This window comes from Phocoena phocoena, chromosome 19 (assembly GCF_963924675.1).
Source record: "Phocoena phocoena chromosome 19, mPhoPho1.1, whole genome shotgun sequence".
In the NCBI taxonomy this organism is placed as follows: Eukaryota; Metazoa; Chordata; class Mammalia; order Artiodactyla; family Phocoenidae; genus Phocoena; species Phocoena phocoena.
The window spans coordinates 21,428,464-21,447,646 of record NC_089237.1 but is presented as its reverse complement, the minus strand read 5'-3'; the positions used below and the strand labels follow the sequence as shown (position 1 = coordinate 21,447,646).

Below are 19,183 nucleotides of genomic sequence, written 5' to 3'. Positions count from 1 at the left end.
AAGTGAACAGATACACACCATTTAGTGAATTTGGGTCTGTTCTAACTATGCATCAGAATTTTCTCTTGCTTTGAAGACCCACACATACAGGTTGGCTGGCCCCAGATTCTTAAACACTAATGTTCCATTTTAGCTTGGTGTTAGGTTTACCAAAATCTAGAGCAGCTTGTTTTCTAGAGAAATCTTAATACATTCTTGGGTTTGCCTGAAAGTTTTATATTAATAATGGTATAAGCAGTTGCTTCTAAATTTTTATGCAGCTTTTGAATTCTTAGGTTACTTAGGTGATAAAAAGTCCCATGGATGCTATTCTCTGAGTGTGGAAAATTAGCACTCTTCTAATAGTTAGTTCACTGAGTTATTCTCTAAATGCAAGGCTTTCTGAGTATTTAGGTAGAGAGAGTATTCATGGTCAAATACAGGACCTCCTTATGGAAGTTAGCCTGAGCATGCACAAGATGGAACAAATCCAGAAAGCTTCTGTTGTCTTCATCATGGTCTTCCATATGCCATACACAGGAATAGACAGTAGGGAAAAGAAAATGACAGTTAAGTTTCTAAATATATGATTTCTTTGAAACATAAGATGTTCCAATTTCCCTAATAATATGTAACAGAAGACTAGTTAGTGATTTTCCCTAAGTCAGACGTTAACCATTGAAATCATGGAATTATATTTAGAGCTCTGAATTAGAAATCAGAAGAAAAAGATGCTGGTCCATGCTTTATTGCTTCTAACTTCATGACCTTGGGCAAGTCAGGTAATTTCTCTAAGCCTTAGTTTTCCCATCTGTAAAATAGGGTTAATTATCCTGTTGGGCACCTAATAAAACTATAAAAATCTATACGTGTAAACTATACAAATAAAGAATATTATGATGATTATGATAGTTGGTTAAGTAAGCAAGTTAAAATTTTTTGCTGTGCAGAACTGAAATTAGTTCCTTTCAGAGCAGACTCTTCAACTTTACATTTTCCATTAAAACTAATACCAGATTTAAAAAGTGACGAAACCAGGAACTAAATATATCTCATGGAAAAACAATGTCTGATCTTTCTATTTTTAGCTTGGATATAAAAGTCTACACAGAATTATCTATGTCTTAAGGGGTGACTAGAATGCACTTTACTCACAACTGAGCACCATCTACATGCATACTCACCAGACAGAACTGATTGTAGCATTTCCATTATCACATACGCAAATGCATTTGCCACACTCTGCAGGAAGTTATTTCTTTCCACTGGAGTGCTAAAGACTTTACAGACTTTTTGCATCATTTTAACTGCCCAATCCATGCAGTATAGTTCTTTCTCACATACCTGATTTAGACATACAAAGCATTATGGTAAATCTTTATTTGAAGAAAGCGGTAGAATTTGAAAATGGTATTAACAATGACTGTTTATAATTTTACAGAATTTAATACATATAACATCATGCTGAGTCTATAAATGGGAAATGCTCTTCTATCTAACACTTCTTTGCTCTCAAATGGTATAAATTTAGTGGGGAAAAGTGTGAAGTAAAAAAAGCCTGGTTCAAGATTATCATAGAAAAAAAGATTATCATAGAATATTTGTTTATTAATATAAGAAATAATATTGAAAACAATTGTTAAACATATGAAAAATAAGGCTCCTGCTCATTCATTCAATAAGTGTTTATTGAGCACATGCTAAGAGCTGGGGATACAATGGTAAGCCATAAAGACATGGTCTCTATTTTCAAGGAGTCCAATGTGGGTGACAGACAGACAATTTCAACAGGCAAGAGAGCCCTATGGTGACACCAACTTTCCATCTTGAGAGTAGAAGGGAATATTTCTCTATTATTTAAAACATAGATAAAGTGAAAATTACATGTTTATAGGTAAAACTGACTGAAAGGAAAAAGGTTTATTTACTAATATCTTAAATGGTCAATTTAACTCACATAGCCAAATAACATAGAGCATGAAAATAAACTATATAGTACTGTAACTAAATAATGTTAACCTGACAAGAAAGATATATTGCCTACTTATTATGTGTAAAGCACTGTACAAGGCACTATGAAAGAAATAAGTGGCATAGTCCTGGATTTCAAAGAGTTTGCAATCTATTTTGGGAGATGACTTACCCCACACATACAGTGGCCTTAGAACACCACTGGTAAATGAAGATAAAGAGAAGACAAATCTGAGGCCATTTAGAGAAAATTAATGACCAGAGTTGAGATGTTAAACAGAGAAGGCTTTCCGGAGAAGGTTTCTCCACCCCTAGCGGTTTCCTCTCCATTCCTTTTACTACAGTGTGGCCAAACTCACCTTCCAAAAACATAAAACTGACAATGTCTCCCTGCTTCCTAAAACTTGTCAGCAGTGTGGCTCCTGTGGTTCAAGCTCCACAGAATGGTCTACCAGGCCCTGCCTTACCTAGCCTCTCCCTTCCTATCTAAACTTACCATCTCCTCCTCTTCTACACATTTTTCCCTTCAGAAATAATACTGAACTGCTTATAGTTCCCTGATACAGTCATGCAGTTCCAATTCTCTCTTTCCTTTTTTTTGTTTTGTTTTGAGGGCCTCTGCTTATTAAAATAAACATTTACATTTAGAATACAATTAATTTAATAGCTTTCTTCACATTTTAAAAGAGCCACAGAGATTTCATTCATGTTTTAAGCAGTTGAGTTGGTGAAGATCCTGTCTCCATTATGTAGAAAATGGATTACATTCAATTATTCCTCACAACAGCCAGCTGAAGATTATTCCATTGCTTTTGAAGCACTGGTTGGGCTGGCATCTGTGATGGAAGCCAAATAAATGAGATATCTATGCAACACATGCAGGTACATGCTTGAATAATCGAACCCCTCTGGTCTGGTGAACACTTCCTATTCATTTAAAAAACTTATATCTACTGGAATTGGGGAAGCCCTCTCTGTACTCTATGCCCACCCAATATTGACTCCTCTCTGATACCTTTGTATCTTTTTTTACATATTTTTGCACTTATCACACTGAATTTATTTATATATACTTTGATATTGCTTAGAAGACTGTAAGCAGCTTTTGGTCAGGGATTTGTTCTATTAATTTCCACAGTCCTAAAATCTCTCACAGGTATGACCCATAGTAAACACTCAATTTGTGTTAAATGAATGAATATTAAATACATTTTTAAATGTTTTTATTTTGAAAAACATTTTAACTATATAAAAGTAAAGAGAGTAGTATTATGAACCCCTAGTATCCATTCCCTAGCTTCAACAATTACTAATCTTGTTTCACTTCTACCACCACTCACTTACACATTCTCTCCCTGCTGCCCAGGGATTATCCTGGAGCAAATCATAAGGGATGCTTTATTTTTAAATGGAATTTAAGGGAAAAAAAAGAATATAACTTGGCAGAGCTGTATAATGACAATCCAGATATTAAGTGGGGAGAGGTTAACACAAGGAATGATTCCAGATATGATAGTTTATTATATAAATTAAAAAAATTTTTTTAAATATATAAAGTATATATAAAAATATATACTTAAATACTTATTCTTTCAAAATGTTTCGTACATATTTCAGTTCCTTCAGGGCAGCTCCCTAGTAGGTCAACTATAATGTTAAACAATTTGCTAGAAAAAACTTATTTTATACTTACCAAAGCCAAAAAGACTATCAGCCTTGCCAGTTCAATGGCCCGTCCATTCATAGCTTTACTAGCCATGAAAGTGAAACAGACGCTATTCCCACTTAGGATTAGGAGATGTGCATTATTCTCTAGAAGCCACTCACGGGGAACCACTTTTATTAAAGAAAGAACAGTTATTTAATGAGAAATTACACAATAGCTATAGTAAACATCATTAAATACATGCAATATTATATTACTTTATTGGAAATACAATCAGTGCCAAGGGAGAATCTCAGAAAAAATGCTTTAGTTTTCCGATTACAGCATTCAACCGGGGACAGAGATTATTTATTGCCAAGTCGCAGCGACTCTTACAAATATACTAGTAATACAGTCAACGCATTTCTCCTACACATAGGTCAACAGACAAGGTGGTGTAATCCTGCTAAAGAAAGAAATCTTGTAAACTTTAGAATCTAAAGGATTATGCAGGAATGGGAAACGTTGTTTCATCTCGCCAGTACCAACAGGAAAGGGCCTTCCTCTTACCCAACATTTGGACGTGTTTCTGAGAACTTCAGAATGGGAATAATTAAGCTAATTAAATTATGAAGCTTTCAAATAATAGCAATAAATACATATTTATAAAATTGGCAAGGAAAATAGAAGGAAAGTAAGTTGATTATATGCATTCTCTTCAAACATAAAGACAAACTTTAAATATTTTAAAGCATTTAGTGATTTCCAATAGGCAGTTCTTTTGTTACCTATAGAGTTGTCCTTACAATTTTATAACTGTATTCTAATAACAAATTTCTATTACTGTATGTGGTAAATAATTCCTTTTACCTGATAGTTCATCTACAAGACTGATAACATCATCTGCTGTCCATTCTTTGGTGCCTGTATCATACAGTAATTTAATGGCATCAGCCAAACCTTTCAGACTGGGTTCATCTGCAGGTCCTTCTATCATTTTCTGCCAAACCACCTGTCCTGAATGATAATTGAAACAAAAGCTAGGTTATGACAGAATAGTTGGCTTTGTGACAAAGACTACACAGATTGTTTAAAAAGGAAATTGGATTGCATAATGGAATCCATTACTTATATATGCTACTTTCATTTTAACTTTCATAATGAAAGGTCAATTCTGATAACAGTATAAATTTTAATGTCTCTGACTGATGTGATGAAGCACAGCAACAATAGCTAAATGAGGAAAAGAAAAGGTAGTTTCACCAAGCAAAACACTGTTTCTGGTTCAAAGATAATGCTACCCCATAACAGAAATTAAAATAAACAATTGATGTAATCTTACTAAAATGAAATAAAACCTAGTGATAGACTTCCAAAAAGAGAGCATGCTGTATCTGAGAATTTTCCAGACATTTACATCAAAACAGAGTAATCCAGTCAATTTTTTATTATTTACCTATGACCAATTTCTCTTTGTGAATTACACAAACAAAATTTGATCCCAGATTGGCTTCCTGCTGCTACTCAACACACTTTAAACTAGTTAACTCCTGATATAAGGCAGTGTGAACTAAATACATGCTAATTTTAACATTCATCCAAGCAAAACTTAATTAGAAAGGCCAAAAAATTGCAAAAAATAATATGATGCACCCCAAATTAAGTAAAACATCGATTCTGACTACCACATTGCTTCCCTTGCATTATTAGTCCCCTACAGCAGCAAATATAATCTTGAGTTAAGATAATGCTTAAAGGATTTCCCTGGTGGCACAGTGGTTGGGAATCCACCTGCCAATGCAGGAGACACGGGTTTGAGTCCTGGCCCAGGAAGATCCCACATGCCTCAAAGCAACTAAACCCATGCACCACAACTACTGAGCCTGAGCTCTAGAACCCGCGAGCCACAACTACTGAGCCTACGTGCCACAACTACTGAAGCCTGTGCGCCTAGAGCCCGTGTTCCACAACAAGAGAAGCCACCGCAATGAGAAGCCTGCACACTGCAAGGAAGAGTAGCCCCTGCTTACCGCAACTAAAGAAAGCCCGTGTGCAGCAACGAAGACCCAACACAGACAAAATAAATAAATAAATATATTTAAAAAAAAAATAATAATGTTTGTTTGTTTGTTTGTGGTACGTGGGCCTCTCACTGTTGTGGCCTCTCCCGTTGTGGAGCACAGGCTCCGGACGCGCAGGCTCAGCGGCCATGGCTCACGGGCCTAGCCGCTCCGTGGCATGTGAGATCTTCCCGGACCGGGGCACGAACCCGTGTGCCCTGCATCGGCAGGCGGACTCTCAACCACTGCGCCACCAGGGAAGTCCGAAATGCAGTTATTTTGGGTAAATCAGAGATGATGAGAATATATTTGGAAATGGCCTGCAGCAGAACAATTTCTGTCTTGGTGCTTAAGTTATATACAAGTCAATGTAGTATATACATTTATGAAACATGGTTTACTTATTAGGAATGATGAAACTAAGCAGGTACAAAAAGATATGTTTCCTAAACTGAAAGTAATTAACCAATTTTGTAACATACATCCCAAAGAAATGGAGGCTCACCATCTTGAGGAGCTACTGGTCCAAAGATGATATACAGTAATCTTGCCTGATTCACCATTGGCCATGGTTTTAATATGCACGTCAACCAAAATGCAGAATCGCTTTGATGGGTCCAACGATCAAGAAAAACGTTCCTACAGAACAGTCTGATCCATAACTCCAGTTTTGTGGCAACTCCTATGAAGACAAAAGCACTGTAAACAATTCTTCTTAGAAAGATTGATATGCATATGGGATAGGTCAAGACATACATCATTAAATGCTTTGTACTGAGAGTGTTACTTCATTTTACTCTGTAAAAATTTGAGATTATCAAGGAACTACTTTTTTAAAAATAACTTTATTGGGATACAATTCACATCCCATAAAATTTACCAATTTAAAGTGTACAATTCAACGTTTTTTTAAAGTATATTCACAGATATATGCGCCCATTACCAAGTAAATTTTAGAACATCTTGATTACCTCAAAAAGAAACCCTGCTCTTTTAGCTATCACTCTCCTATCCTTCTGCCCTTTACCACACCCAGCACTAAGCACTACTTGCCGTCTCTGTAGATTTTCCTATTCTTCATATGAATGAAGTCACGTAGTAGGTGGTTTTTTGTGACTGACTTCTTTCCTTAGCATTTTTTTTTTAATACTTATTTTCTATTTATTTATTTGGCTGTGTTGGGTCTTAGTTGTGGCATGCGGGATCTTTACATTGCAGTGCATGAGCTTCTCTAGTTGCGGCACGTGTGTTCCAGAGTGCGTGGGTTCAGTACTTGTGGGCTTAGTTGCCCCGTGGCATGTGGGATCTTAGTTCCCCAACCAGGGATGGAACCCACGTTGCCTGCATTGGAAGGCGGATTCTTAACCACTGGACCACCAGGGAAGTCCCCTTAGTATGTTTTCAAGGTATATCCATGTTATGGTAAGTATCAATACTTCAGTTCCTTTTTATGGCCAAATAATATTCCATTGTATAGATATACCACATTGTTTATTGATTCACCAATTGATGGATATTTGGGTTGTCTCACCTTTTGGCTATTATGAACAATGTTGCTATTAACATTCATGTACAAGTTTCTGTATGGACATATGTTTTCATTTCTCTTGAGGATATACCTAGGAATGGGATTGTTGGGTCATACGGTAACTCTATATTTAATTATTGAATAACTACCAGATTGTTTCCAAAGTGACTGCATCATTTTGCATTCCCATCAGCAATGTATGAGGGCTCCAAATTCCCCACATTCTCACCAACGCTTGTTATCTGACTTTTTGGTTCTAGCCATCCTAGTGGGTATGAAGTGGTATCTCACGGTTTTCTTTAAACAGCTTTATTGAAATATATATAATTTACATACTGTATACCTTACCCTTTATGTATATAATTCAACAGTTTTTGATATATTACATTATTTTCCTAAATTGTGGTAAATATATATGATATAAAATTTGCTATTTTAACCATTTTTAAACTATACAATGCAGTGGCATCAATTACAGTCACAGTGTTGTTCAACCATCACCACTGTCTTACACTAAAATTTTTCATCTCAAACAGAAACTCTGTAACCATTAAGCAATAACTCTGCATTCCCTATCTTCCCACATCCTGGTAACCTCTAATCTACCTTCTGTTTTTATGAATTTGCCTGTTCTAGGTACCTCACATAAGTGGAATCATACAATATTTGTCTTTTGTGTCTGACTTATTTCACTTAGCATATATTTTCTTTTTTTTAATTAATTAATTTTATTTTATTTTTGGCTGCGTTGGGTCTTCATTGCCGCGCATGGGCTTTCTCTAGTTGCAGCGAGTGGGGACTACTCTTCGTTGTGGTGCGCAGGCTTCTCATTGCGGTGGCTTCTCTTGCTGTGGAGCATGGGCTCTAAGCGCATGGACTTCAGTAGCTGTGGTACATGGACTCAGCAGTTGTGGCTCGCAGGCTCTAGAGCGCAGGCTCAGTAGTTGTGGGACACAGGCTTAGCTGTTCTATGGCATGTGGGATCTTCTCGGACCAGGGCTCAAACCTGTGTCCCCTGCACTGGCAGGCATACTCTTAACCACTGTGCCACCAGGTAAGCCCCTTAGCATATATTTTCAGTGTTCATCCATGTTGTGGCCTATATCAAAACTTCACCCCTTTTTATGAGTGAATAATATTCCATTGTATGTATATGTCACATTTTGTCTATTCATTCATCTATTGATGAACACTTGGGTTGTTTCCAGTTTTTGGCTACTGAAAATAATGCTTCAGTGAACCCTGGTGCACAAGTATTTGTCCTTGTTCCTGCTCTCAATTTCCTTAGTTATGTACTTAGGAGTGCAATTGCTGAGTCATATGATAACTCCACCTTTAGCTTTTTGAGGAATGTCCAAATTGTTTTCCCTGGTGGTGGTACCATTTTACATTTTATATTTTTATACCATTTATGTTCTACTTACTTGTAGATAAGACAAGTGTAAATGGAAAGTCTGCCAATGCACTAAGGCCATATGTAAGTGTCTCCTGATGTGTTAAGTCAAGTAACACAGAAGTTTAGAGGAGAGAGATTATTGCAGGTCTGGGAAGATCAGGAAAGGTTTTACAGAGGAGGTCAGGTAAATTGGGTCTTAAAGGAGGTCAGGTAAATTGGGTCTTAAAAAGGAGAGATGGTATTTCAGGAAAAAGAGAGAATGAATAAAAGGTATGAGGTAGAAATGTGTAAGACGTGTCTGAGATACAGTGAGTAGAGCAATATGCCTATGTCAAACTGATACAGAAGTACGGGCAATAATTTTGAAAAAGTAAGTTAGGATTAGAATATGAAGGCCGATATAAACAGTTTGGGCTTTATTTTGAAGATATAAGGAAGCTAATAAAACTTTTTGATCAAGAGAGAGACATGATAAATTAATTTTGTTATTGTTTCATTGGGCTTCTATGTCTGCCTTTAAAATTAAAATCTGCCATGATTTGTTTCATAATGAAATATTTCAAGCTGGCAGAAAAGCAGAGATACTATAACAAACACTGTGTACTGATCAGCTAGCTTTGTCAAATCTTTATTTTTTTGCTATATTTGCTTCAGATTTTTAAAAATAAATAAAACATTCTGATATAGTTAAAACTTCTTGTGTATCAGTCCCAATCACCTTCCTCCCCAGAGGTAATCACCATCTTGAATTGGGTTTTATCCCTCCTGTATTAGTCAGCTTTCTCTAGAGAAACGAAACTAACAGGATGTGTGTATATACATAGAGAAGGATTTATTTTGAGGAATTTGCTCATGAGGATTCTGGAAGCTTGGCAAGTCCATAATCTGCAGGGTAGGGTGGGTGGCTGCAGACAAGAGAAGAGTTCTAGTTCAAGTCCAAAGGCAGTCTGTTGGTAGAATTCTTTCTTGTTTGGGGAGGGGAGTCTTTTTCTGTTAAGGCCTTCAAGTGATTGGATGAGGCCCACTCACATTATGGAGGGTAATCTACTTTACTCAAAATCTACTGAGTTAAATGTTAATCTCATCTAAAAAATAACTTCAAAGAAACATCTAGAATAATGTTTGACCAAATATCTGGGTACTGTGGCCTACCCAAGTTGACACCCAAAATTAACTATCATACCTCCCAACTATGTTTTTATACCTTTTTACATATGTATATAACCATAAAGAATCTATAGAATTGTTTTGCATGTTTTTAATATGTATATAAATGGTATATTAAAAGCATTGCTTGGTAACCTTTTTTTCTCAAATTATATTTTGAGATTTATCCATAGTAAGACACATGGCTCTAGTTAATTCATTTTAACTACTAATGTTTTTTTTTTAAAATAAATTTATTTTTTTATTTTTATTTTTGGCTGCATTGGGTCTTCGTTGCCGCGCATGGGCTTCTCTCTAGTTGCAGCGAGCGGGGGCTACCCTTCGTTGCGGTGCGCAGGCTTCTCATTGTGGTGGCTTCTCTTGTTGCGGAGCACGGGCTCTAGGTGCATGGGCTTCAGCAGTTGTGGCACGTGGGCTCAGTAGTTGTGGCTTGCAGGCTCTAGAGCATAGGCTCAATAGTTGTGGCACACGAGCTTAGCTACTCCGTGGCGTGTGGGATCTTCCGGGACCAGGGCTCGAACCCATGTCCCCTGCATTGGCAGGCAGATTCTCAACCACTGCACCACCAGGGAAGCCCACTACTAATGGTTTTAATTGTATAAATATGCCATAATTCATTTATCCATTCTCCTGACAACAGGCATTACTTTGTTTGCAGCTTTCCCTGGTTACATGCTGCAATGCTCATTCTTATACGCCTCCTTGTGCATACTGTGGGAGTTTCTCAGAACGAAACTGCTGAATTGTAGGGTTCTTTTAATTTTTTTTTTGGCTGCACCGTGCAGCATGCAGGATCTTAGTTCCCCAACCAGGGATCACACACAGCGGAAGCATGGAGTCCCAACCACTGGACTGCCAGGAAAGTCCCTCTTATAATTTTTAAAATATGAACTATTTCAGGTATATATAGAAGTTTAAAAAATACTATAATGAACACCTTTGTATCCTCCACCAGCTTAAGGAATAAAATATTATTAATGTGGTTGAAGCCCTCTGAGAGCTTCTCCTTCTCTAATCACAGGCCACTTCTGCCTCACTATCTGATTCAGTGTTTATCATTCCCTTGCATCTCTTTGTCTTTTTACTACAAACGAATGCCACAATTTATTTTGAAATACACTTTAGAACTATACTTTTTTTTTTCTATTTTAATCTCTGTATAAGGTTATCTCTGAATTTTAGTTCTTTACCTGGTTTGCTGCAGACAACTGTCTGCATGTTGCGGGAGAGATTAGTCAGCTCACATAAGAAGTTATAAACACGATGGCACTCAAGTTCATCCCATCCTGCTGTTAAGGTCTGAGGATGATAAAGGAAACATTTCAGATGTTCAAACCATCAAATCAAAACATAAGTCACTATTGCCTTATGACCATAACTGCTGTAGCATAAAATCGAGGCAATGTGCAATTTTTATCCGCTATGGAACTGTTCAAATTCGTAGGAAATTTTATATAAACAAAACCTAGAAATGCTCCAAAATCCAGTTTCTTTTTGGTTGCATAGGGAGTATCTTTTCAGGGAACTAAATGGTACTGAATCCTGAACTCTGACAGTATAGATACAACTTTAGACATCTGACTCACAACCATACTGTGGCTTAGTTTTAGACTACAGTAGAACCCTTTTGGTCCCCTCTAGCTATCAGTTATGATATGGCTTACAAATGATAATGACCTCATTTTAATGTGACAATTATGAGCATTTATTTACAACATTTGGGTGTGAACAAAAAACAATTTTTATTAGGACCAAATATAGTAATTATCTTCGAGGAGAGCAGAATGTACAGTTAAACATATATGAAAAATTCAAATGGTATTCAACTATATGTAGATTTTGAAAAAGTTGATTAATCATATCAATTTTTCTTAAAATAGTTGAACTATATTTCAGTAGTTTAAAAATGAATCTTATTCTCTTTGGAAGGACATAATAGAAACTGCTAACAGTGGTTACTTCTGTTGAAGGGAACTCTGTGAACAAGGAACAGGCCTGGGAGGAGACTTAATATTCACTTTATACCATTTTGTACCTTTTGAATTTTATATGAATACATGTGCTCATATTACCTGTTCCAAAGGGAAAAAGAAAAAGCAGAAATCTATCTATCTTGGAAGAGGGCTAGAAGGAGGGCCTATGCCCCTGGAACCTGTACATGCAGATGGTGGCTGGCTGGCAGGATGGGTTATAAGCAAGGCTGTTGTAAGATTGTTGTAAACCTCATAAGGTTGCTGTAATATTTATGTAAGTTAATACATGTAAACTGCTTAGAACAGTGCAATATATTAATAATATATTGAACAGCATTAGTAATAATGTTATTATTATAATGTTTATAATAAAATAGTAAAAAGTGTTCTTAAAATCATGCAGTTGATTTCTTCCCCCCTCCCAGGTTTACTGAGATATAATTGATGTATAACATTGTATAAGTTAAAGACATATAACATAGTAATTATATATATATAGCAAAATAATTACCACAAAAAGGTTAGTTATCCATATCATTTCCTATAGTTACTATTTTTTTATACAGTTCATTTCTAAGGTCACATCTTAAATAACTAGCCCAAGACTTAAAACTCATTGCACACACACACCCTCTACCCCACAATATTTCTAGTCATTACAATTGGCTGGAAACTTCAAGGACATTGGTATAGAGCAAATAAGTGTTAAACATTTCTTACCAGTGAGAAATCCAAGAAGAAAATCTGAGGTGGCAAACATATTATTGGATTAACACATCCTCAAACATTTACAATGTTATTTTGTTTTCTTTTTAGATCATTATTACTTTTATTATCCTATAGAAAGACAGATTACATGCTCTACTTGATAACAGTTCAAAAAGAATTCCTTTTCTTCTTTCACTAAAAAAAATGTACCTGTAAAAACATGCCGTAACATGGTAATCCTAAACATTGCAATGGAGTTACACAGCCGTTAAATTTAAAACAGGAAACCTGTAAAGAGAACAACTGTTAATTCCTCCTTTTCACTGCAACTGTGCAATGATGTGACATTCAAATTTAATGGAAATACGCAAGGATTGTTTTCAGTCTAAACTGAAAATAACTAAAACACTAAACAACTGATTAGTCACATGTTATATAGGTGGGGATTATGAAACATAAAACAAGCTCCTCAAGGAGCTCACACTTTATTTAGAACAATAAGATATACATACATGAAATTAATTTTATATTTCAGGATAAAGTATGTATAAATGCTAAAATGACCAAATAAACATATCAGATACAATGAAAGCAGGGAAAGGATAATTTTGAGAATGATTAAAAAAGCTTATGAAGGATGTGAAACAAGCAATGTCTTTAAGTAGGATTCAAATATAATCAATAGATAGTATTGGTGAGGGAAACAATAAGGGCAAAATGGTATAGAGGTAAAAATTTTAAATATTCATTTGGACAGAAAGATATGAGCAGCTTAATGAGGCTCAAAGTAGTAGAAAGTAAGGCTGCACTGTCGGGGGAACCCTAAATACCACCTGTGGACTTTGGACCTTATCTTGATGAAACTGAGTAGCCACGGAAATATTTTTAAAAGCAAGAAAATTAATTTGATGTAAGTGATTCAGCATTTAGAATGTCTTGGGAAGTGAAGAAGTGAATGGCAGAAAGATCATCTTGGAAGCTGCTGCAATAACATACAGCTGAACTCAATGCAAACACTGACATGAAAAAAGCCAGTGGATCAGAAACAGTTTGCATACTATTGAGTGTAAAACTGAATCAGCAGTATTAGATATATATTGGGTTTATATAGTAAAACTCAATGTCTAACAGAGATTATGCCCAAACATATTGATACACATTTCCAAGGCATAAATTATCATAAAAGGTTTGTCGTTTTATATATTAAAAATAGTTTTAACACAAATATTTAAATAGTAAAATGTTAACATTTGGAAATAATTTTCATTTTAATAAAATATCTAAATCACCACTTTAAAACAACCTCAGAATTCCCACATGAGGTAAAAATACTTTTACTACTCTGATAAACCTAATAAACTTGAATGATGTACTTAGTTATATGTAAAAATTATTTTATAATAAGTAAAATACTCCTATACTACATTTTGGTGTTTTATAATCTCTGAGCACTTGGTAAAGTATTAGATTATCATCAACCAACTTTTTAGTACCAATTCATGAAATTCCACTAATTAAAGATAGATTTAAAATGAGTATAAGACATTAATAATAAAATATATTTACTGGAAATCAAGCCTGTGAGCTAATTCAGAAGTATGATCTTACTTCTGCAAGTATCTTGTGAATGTACTTCAGTCTTTCCTTTGTGGGTAGCAGCAATGTACATCTTTTAAACAGTAGACCTGAGAAAGTAAAGAGACATATGAAAAAATGACAATGTAATTAACTTAAGAATATCTATAACTCACAGAATAATGTTTCCTGAAAGTCAAGTATACGATAGTGGATTGTGAGCTGATAGAGTTTTTAAGAGGAAGTTTGGGAGGAAGGGTGCAAAACACATATATGGTGTTTACCAAGTGACTCTGGTGTCCACCCAAGAGGCTATGGCATAAAATCTTACAAAAAATTGTGAAATTGATGGTATAGTACAGATATGAGAAAGTATTCAGATTTTAAAAGATACAATAACCAAACACAAAACACAACAGGGAAACTCTGCTGTCTTTATTTCATAGAAAACATATTCCAATACTTCTTAAAATTAAGCTCATGTCCACCATGAAAAATGTTTTAAGAGTTGCTAATGGAAAGAATGAGAAAAGAGATTTTGTACTCCTTTCTCCAAATACAAAAACTTGAAGTCGTAAGTATTTAAAATTTCAGAGATTAGAAGTCGGTTTTTCTCTCACAGAAAGTATCCAGTTTGGATGAAATATTTATCTCTTCCTTCAGAGATATCCTTTTATGGGGCTTGCATGTTAAGAATGTATAGAATTTTGTGTTTAGATATTTAAAAAAGAAAAAAAACCCTTCAATTTCCCAGTGAGATATGTAACTTGAACTACAGTGACAGGAAGTGTATGGTTATGATTTATTTCCTCTAAGTGTTCTGTTTTCCTAAAATGGCAATACATTGTTAACATTCCTATAAGGCCAAATGTCCTCAAACTAAAAATAAGATACATGGTAGGAAAATATATATCTGAATATCATGACTTTCTTCAGTTTTCATCTTCTCTGCATTTACTTTTTTACATAATATAATAACTACTTTATATATAATTCTGTAGACTCTATGGGAATTGAATCTATTTTTAGAAGTTGCTATGTTTGGGCAACACATGACCAGAATTGAGTTTTAAACATAAGCCCTCCTTATTATTGTACATAAAAAGACATTTTCAGTGTTTAGTTTTCAGGCTGAGTTCTCTTCCTTTCATGTTTTGGCATCCAGTCCCATGGCATATCATAGCTGGGGAATTGTAAGCTATAATTGTATGTTGGTTGCTTTTTCTAATGTAGAACGCCTATTTTTAAGGGTTTCAATTTACCATAAAAACCAATTCTGGCTGGGCTTCCCTGGTGGCACAGCGGTTGAGAGTCCGTCTGCCTAAGCAGGGGATGCGGGTTCGTGCCCCAGTCCGAAAAGATCCCACATGCCGCGAAGCAGTTAGGCCCGTGAGCCATGGCCAATGAGCCTGCGTGTTCGGAGCCTGTGCTCCGCAACGGGAGAGGCCACAACAGTGAGAGGCCCGTGTACGGCAAAAAAAAAAAAACCCAAAAAACAATACTGGCTGACTTATTTATTCTTTTAACACAGGTGCTCTGCTATACCCTTTAGAGACTAACTTCTTTAATTTCTTCCCACTAAAATAGAGTCAGATGTAACGTTCTTTCCACACTGACCATCTGCTCTGTTTTGTATGAAGAAGCAAATTAAAATTTATAATCCTTAGAATGGAGAATTCTGAAAATGTTATTTTAATGTCGGAAAACAAGAACAGATCAGATAGAAATGGCAACATAGGAAATGGTAAGTACATCAAACATTTGTCTAAAGAATTAGTCATAAGCTAGGTGTCTGCACAAAATTTAAATGGAAGGTTGAAATCATTTCATGAGTAAAACCATTTTTAAAAGCTAGCTTTTGAGATCAATACATATTTGTATTTTTAACTGAATTATCCACATAATTGTCTTAATGCTATTTTGTTTGTTTATGCAATTGAACCTGGTCAGGGAGAAAAAATTCATTCAAATTAAAACTAAAGAATAAGTTTTTCCCAAGTAGCCTTCCTCAGCATCCGATGATATTGGAAAAAAGATATTCACAATGACAAGAAGCAAAAAGTAGTTGCCGTATTCTGTTACAGGCTTCACAAAGCCTAATCATAAATACTGAAACCAATAACATTGTAACCAGATTACAGACCTTTCACTTAGCCTTACTAAGTATACTTGTCAAATACACTTTGATGTATTTACATATCTATATAGTCTTATTTTATTATCTTAAAGCTAGGCATCCTTGAGCTACTAAAAGGTAACTTACTCTTATGGCTTTATTTACATCTCAACATCACTCTGATATTTAATTTTATTGCCATGTTTTGGTTAATTATAAGTAGCTTCATAATTAAACTGGTGTCATTAGTCAAGTCAAAATTAGAATTTTTTTTCAGCACTCTTAGGGAGAATGAAATCAATGAATGGGGTAAAAGACATAAATGATTACAAATCAAGGGAAGAAATTGTCCAGAATTTCTTTTGATAAGGTTAATTTAATAATAGCATTATGATTTATTAGTAAATATGCACAGTGCTTTAAAAAAAAAGAAAACCACTGTTTCTGATAAGAGAATAAGTGATTTTTCACAATAATATGCTTAAATTTCTATTTTAATTAGATTATGGTTGAAAGGGAAAAGCAGTACAGAAATAAAACTCATTAGATTCACAGGAAGTAAAGCATAGAAAATACATCAATTTCCTAAACTGGCAAGCCACCTAGACAATAAGCACAGGTGACATTGTATCCACATGAAATCACAAGGACTGACACTTTAAAGTGCATTCTCTCATCTTTAAATATAAGTGTAAGGGACTGTTATTAAGGGAAAGTCCTTACACTGAAGAGTAAAAGCATCATAGAAATAGGAAGTATTCCATTTCGCACGGGCCTTACAGAATTGTATAATAAAATCCCCTTAATTAAGTATAGTTCTTTACTTGTTACAATTCTCATTACATTACATAAATTACCTAGAGATCTGTAGTGTTCCAATATAGTGGAGTCTTGTCTCCTGTCAGGCAGCTCAAGGTTATGAAAGTCCTGTAGTAAAAGTCTTTTGCTTCCTGATGAGGTTGAAATATAATTAATAATGTGCTGGCTGACTGTTTTGGACACCATGCTTAGCACGCTGATATCCTTCACTATCAAAAGAAACATATATATATACACACACACACACATATATCAACGGCTTAAATACAAGAACATCACTATTAGCACAATCTATTTATTTATAATAGATTAATAACAATAATATTAATACTAAATAAATAAATAATAAAAGTGGGGGAAAAGGAAAATCTTAAAATTGTTTTAAATCTAGTTCTCAATGAATTAGAAACATTGGGGATGTAACAGTCAAATTACCATGTCATTATAATTAGAAGCATGTTTTAAAGCATTTGAGTATCATATTTTCTTTGAGTACCGCTTACCTAACACTGATGAAATTTTAAAAATAAACAGTGTGAACACCATTAACATTCTAGCAGGGCCTAAGATGACAAACTAGTTCTTGGGGAAAATAAAACATTCAATTGTCCGTGTAGCCTACTCAGTCCCCAAACCTCACCTGACAAACATTTTAAGATTATTTGGAATATTTCCAATGGCAAGGCTTTAAAATTTCCAAGCGTTGATAAGGGCTGAGAATCTGGGTCAAGGATGTTGGAAAAACGGCTGGATCGATGATTACGACGTCTGTATTTCTGGGTGGGAATCAAAGTGAAACTGGTATTTACTCTAGATGCCATTTTTTTTCTTATCTCATGAATTTATCCTGATTAGAAAAACAAAGTAAAAGAGACAATGAAGAAAGGAAATCAAAACGGTGAAGAGCTGTTGTTTTTTAAAATGGAGAGGTTCATACATTGAAGGGCAACAGCTGCCTCTTTGTATTTACAAAACTTTTAATGTGATGTCCAATTTATGGAGTTCCAACCAGTAGAGTCTATTTATTCATCTCAGCATGATATGAAATACTTAAAAATCTTTTCCCTCTTAGCCAAATATTTTAGATAGAGCTTTAGCAGAAAATGAGATGTGTATTTGGATGAGATATATTCTAAGAAAAGAAATGTGACATTTTTATGTGATATTTTTAAAGGGGCTTCCCTGGTGGCACAGTGGTTAAGAATCCACCTGCCAATGCAGGGGACATGGGTTTGAGCCCTGGTCTGGGAGGATCCCATATGCCGCAGAGCAACTAAGCCCGTGTGCCACAAATACTGCGCCTGCGTGCTACAACTACTGAAGCCCACGCGCCTAGAGCCCTTGCTCTGCAACAAGAGAAGCCACCGCAATGAGAAGCCTGAGCACCGCAACAAAGAGTAGCCCCTGCTCGCCGCAACTAGAGAAAGCCCGCGCGCAGCAACGAAGATCCAATGCAGCCAAAAATAAATAAATAAATAAAATAAAATTTAAAAATAGAAATGTGATATTTTTAAAAAGTAAAAGATTTAACACAAAAAATAACAAATTTAATATTTGTCAATTAGTATGTTGCTTTTACAATCTTTACATTCTTAAAAAAATCTAAGTATTACTGTAATATTAAAAATTTGTAGTAATGTTTCTCTATTTCTTTAAAACTGAGTACTGACATGTTTTGTTAAAACAATAAAGACAAAAGAGATTAAAAAGTAGAGATTTTAGTTTACAGCTTTTAAAATTTACTAGCTCTAACAGATTAAGATGATTGCATTATGATTACCAATTATGTGCAATGAAATCAAAGTTTTGTAAAACTAATAAGACTAAAATAAATTAATAATTGCTCCTTCAATTCCACTTCTGGTTAATAGTAGATACTAAATAAGTCTTAGGAAGGGCCTACACGACTTATTTCAAAATGAGTATTTCCTAGAAGGAACTTTGTTAAAATTACTGATAATTTACTTACACGAAACAATAATTCTTTTAAAAAATGTTATTCATCACACACAGTGACTTTGTGTCACTCCTCCTACAATTTGGAAAACACTGTCCTTTGTATATATGCATGAATAGGTACATATGCATAAGTACAACTCCAATCTAAGGCTCCTTGTTTCTGAAGGAATCACTAAGACATCTCATCAAAGAGTTACAAATATATCTGACGAAAATGCATTTTCTCCTTTTGTCAGAAAATTTCTAAAAATCACATTGTTACTTATTCATCTAAAAGGTTACATGTC

At 34.9% G+C, this 19,183-nt stretch overlaps 1 protein-coding gene across 1 annotated transcript; it reads right to left on the bottom strand.

The window, feature by feature from the left end:
* Positions 1-389: 389 nt before the first annotated feature.
* On the bottom strand, positions 390-17,758 carry FBXO47 (F-box protein 47). The gene is made up of 10 exons (XM_065897677.1): positions 17,578-17,758; positions 16,976-17,146; positions 14,036-14,112; positions 12,638-12,715; positions 10,937-11,045; positions 6,161-6,337; positions 4,466-4,612; positions 3,644-3,786; positions 1,152-1,323; positions 390-499 (listed from the first exon to the last, which is right to left on the bottom strand). Exons 1-10 carry the CDS (start codon positions 17,756-17,758, stop codon positions 390-392), a joined length of 1,365 nt encoding a protein of 454 aa, XP_065753749.1.
* Between the last annotated feature and the right edge of the window lie 1,425 nt (positions 17,759-19,183).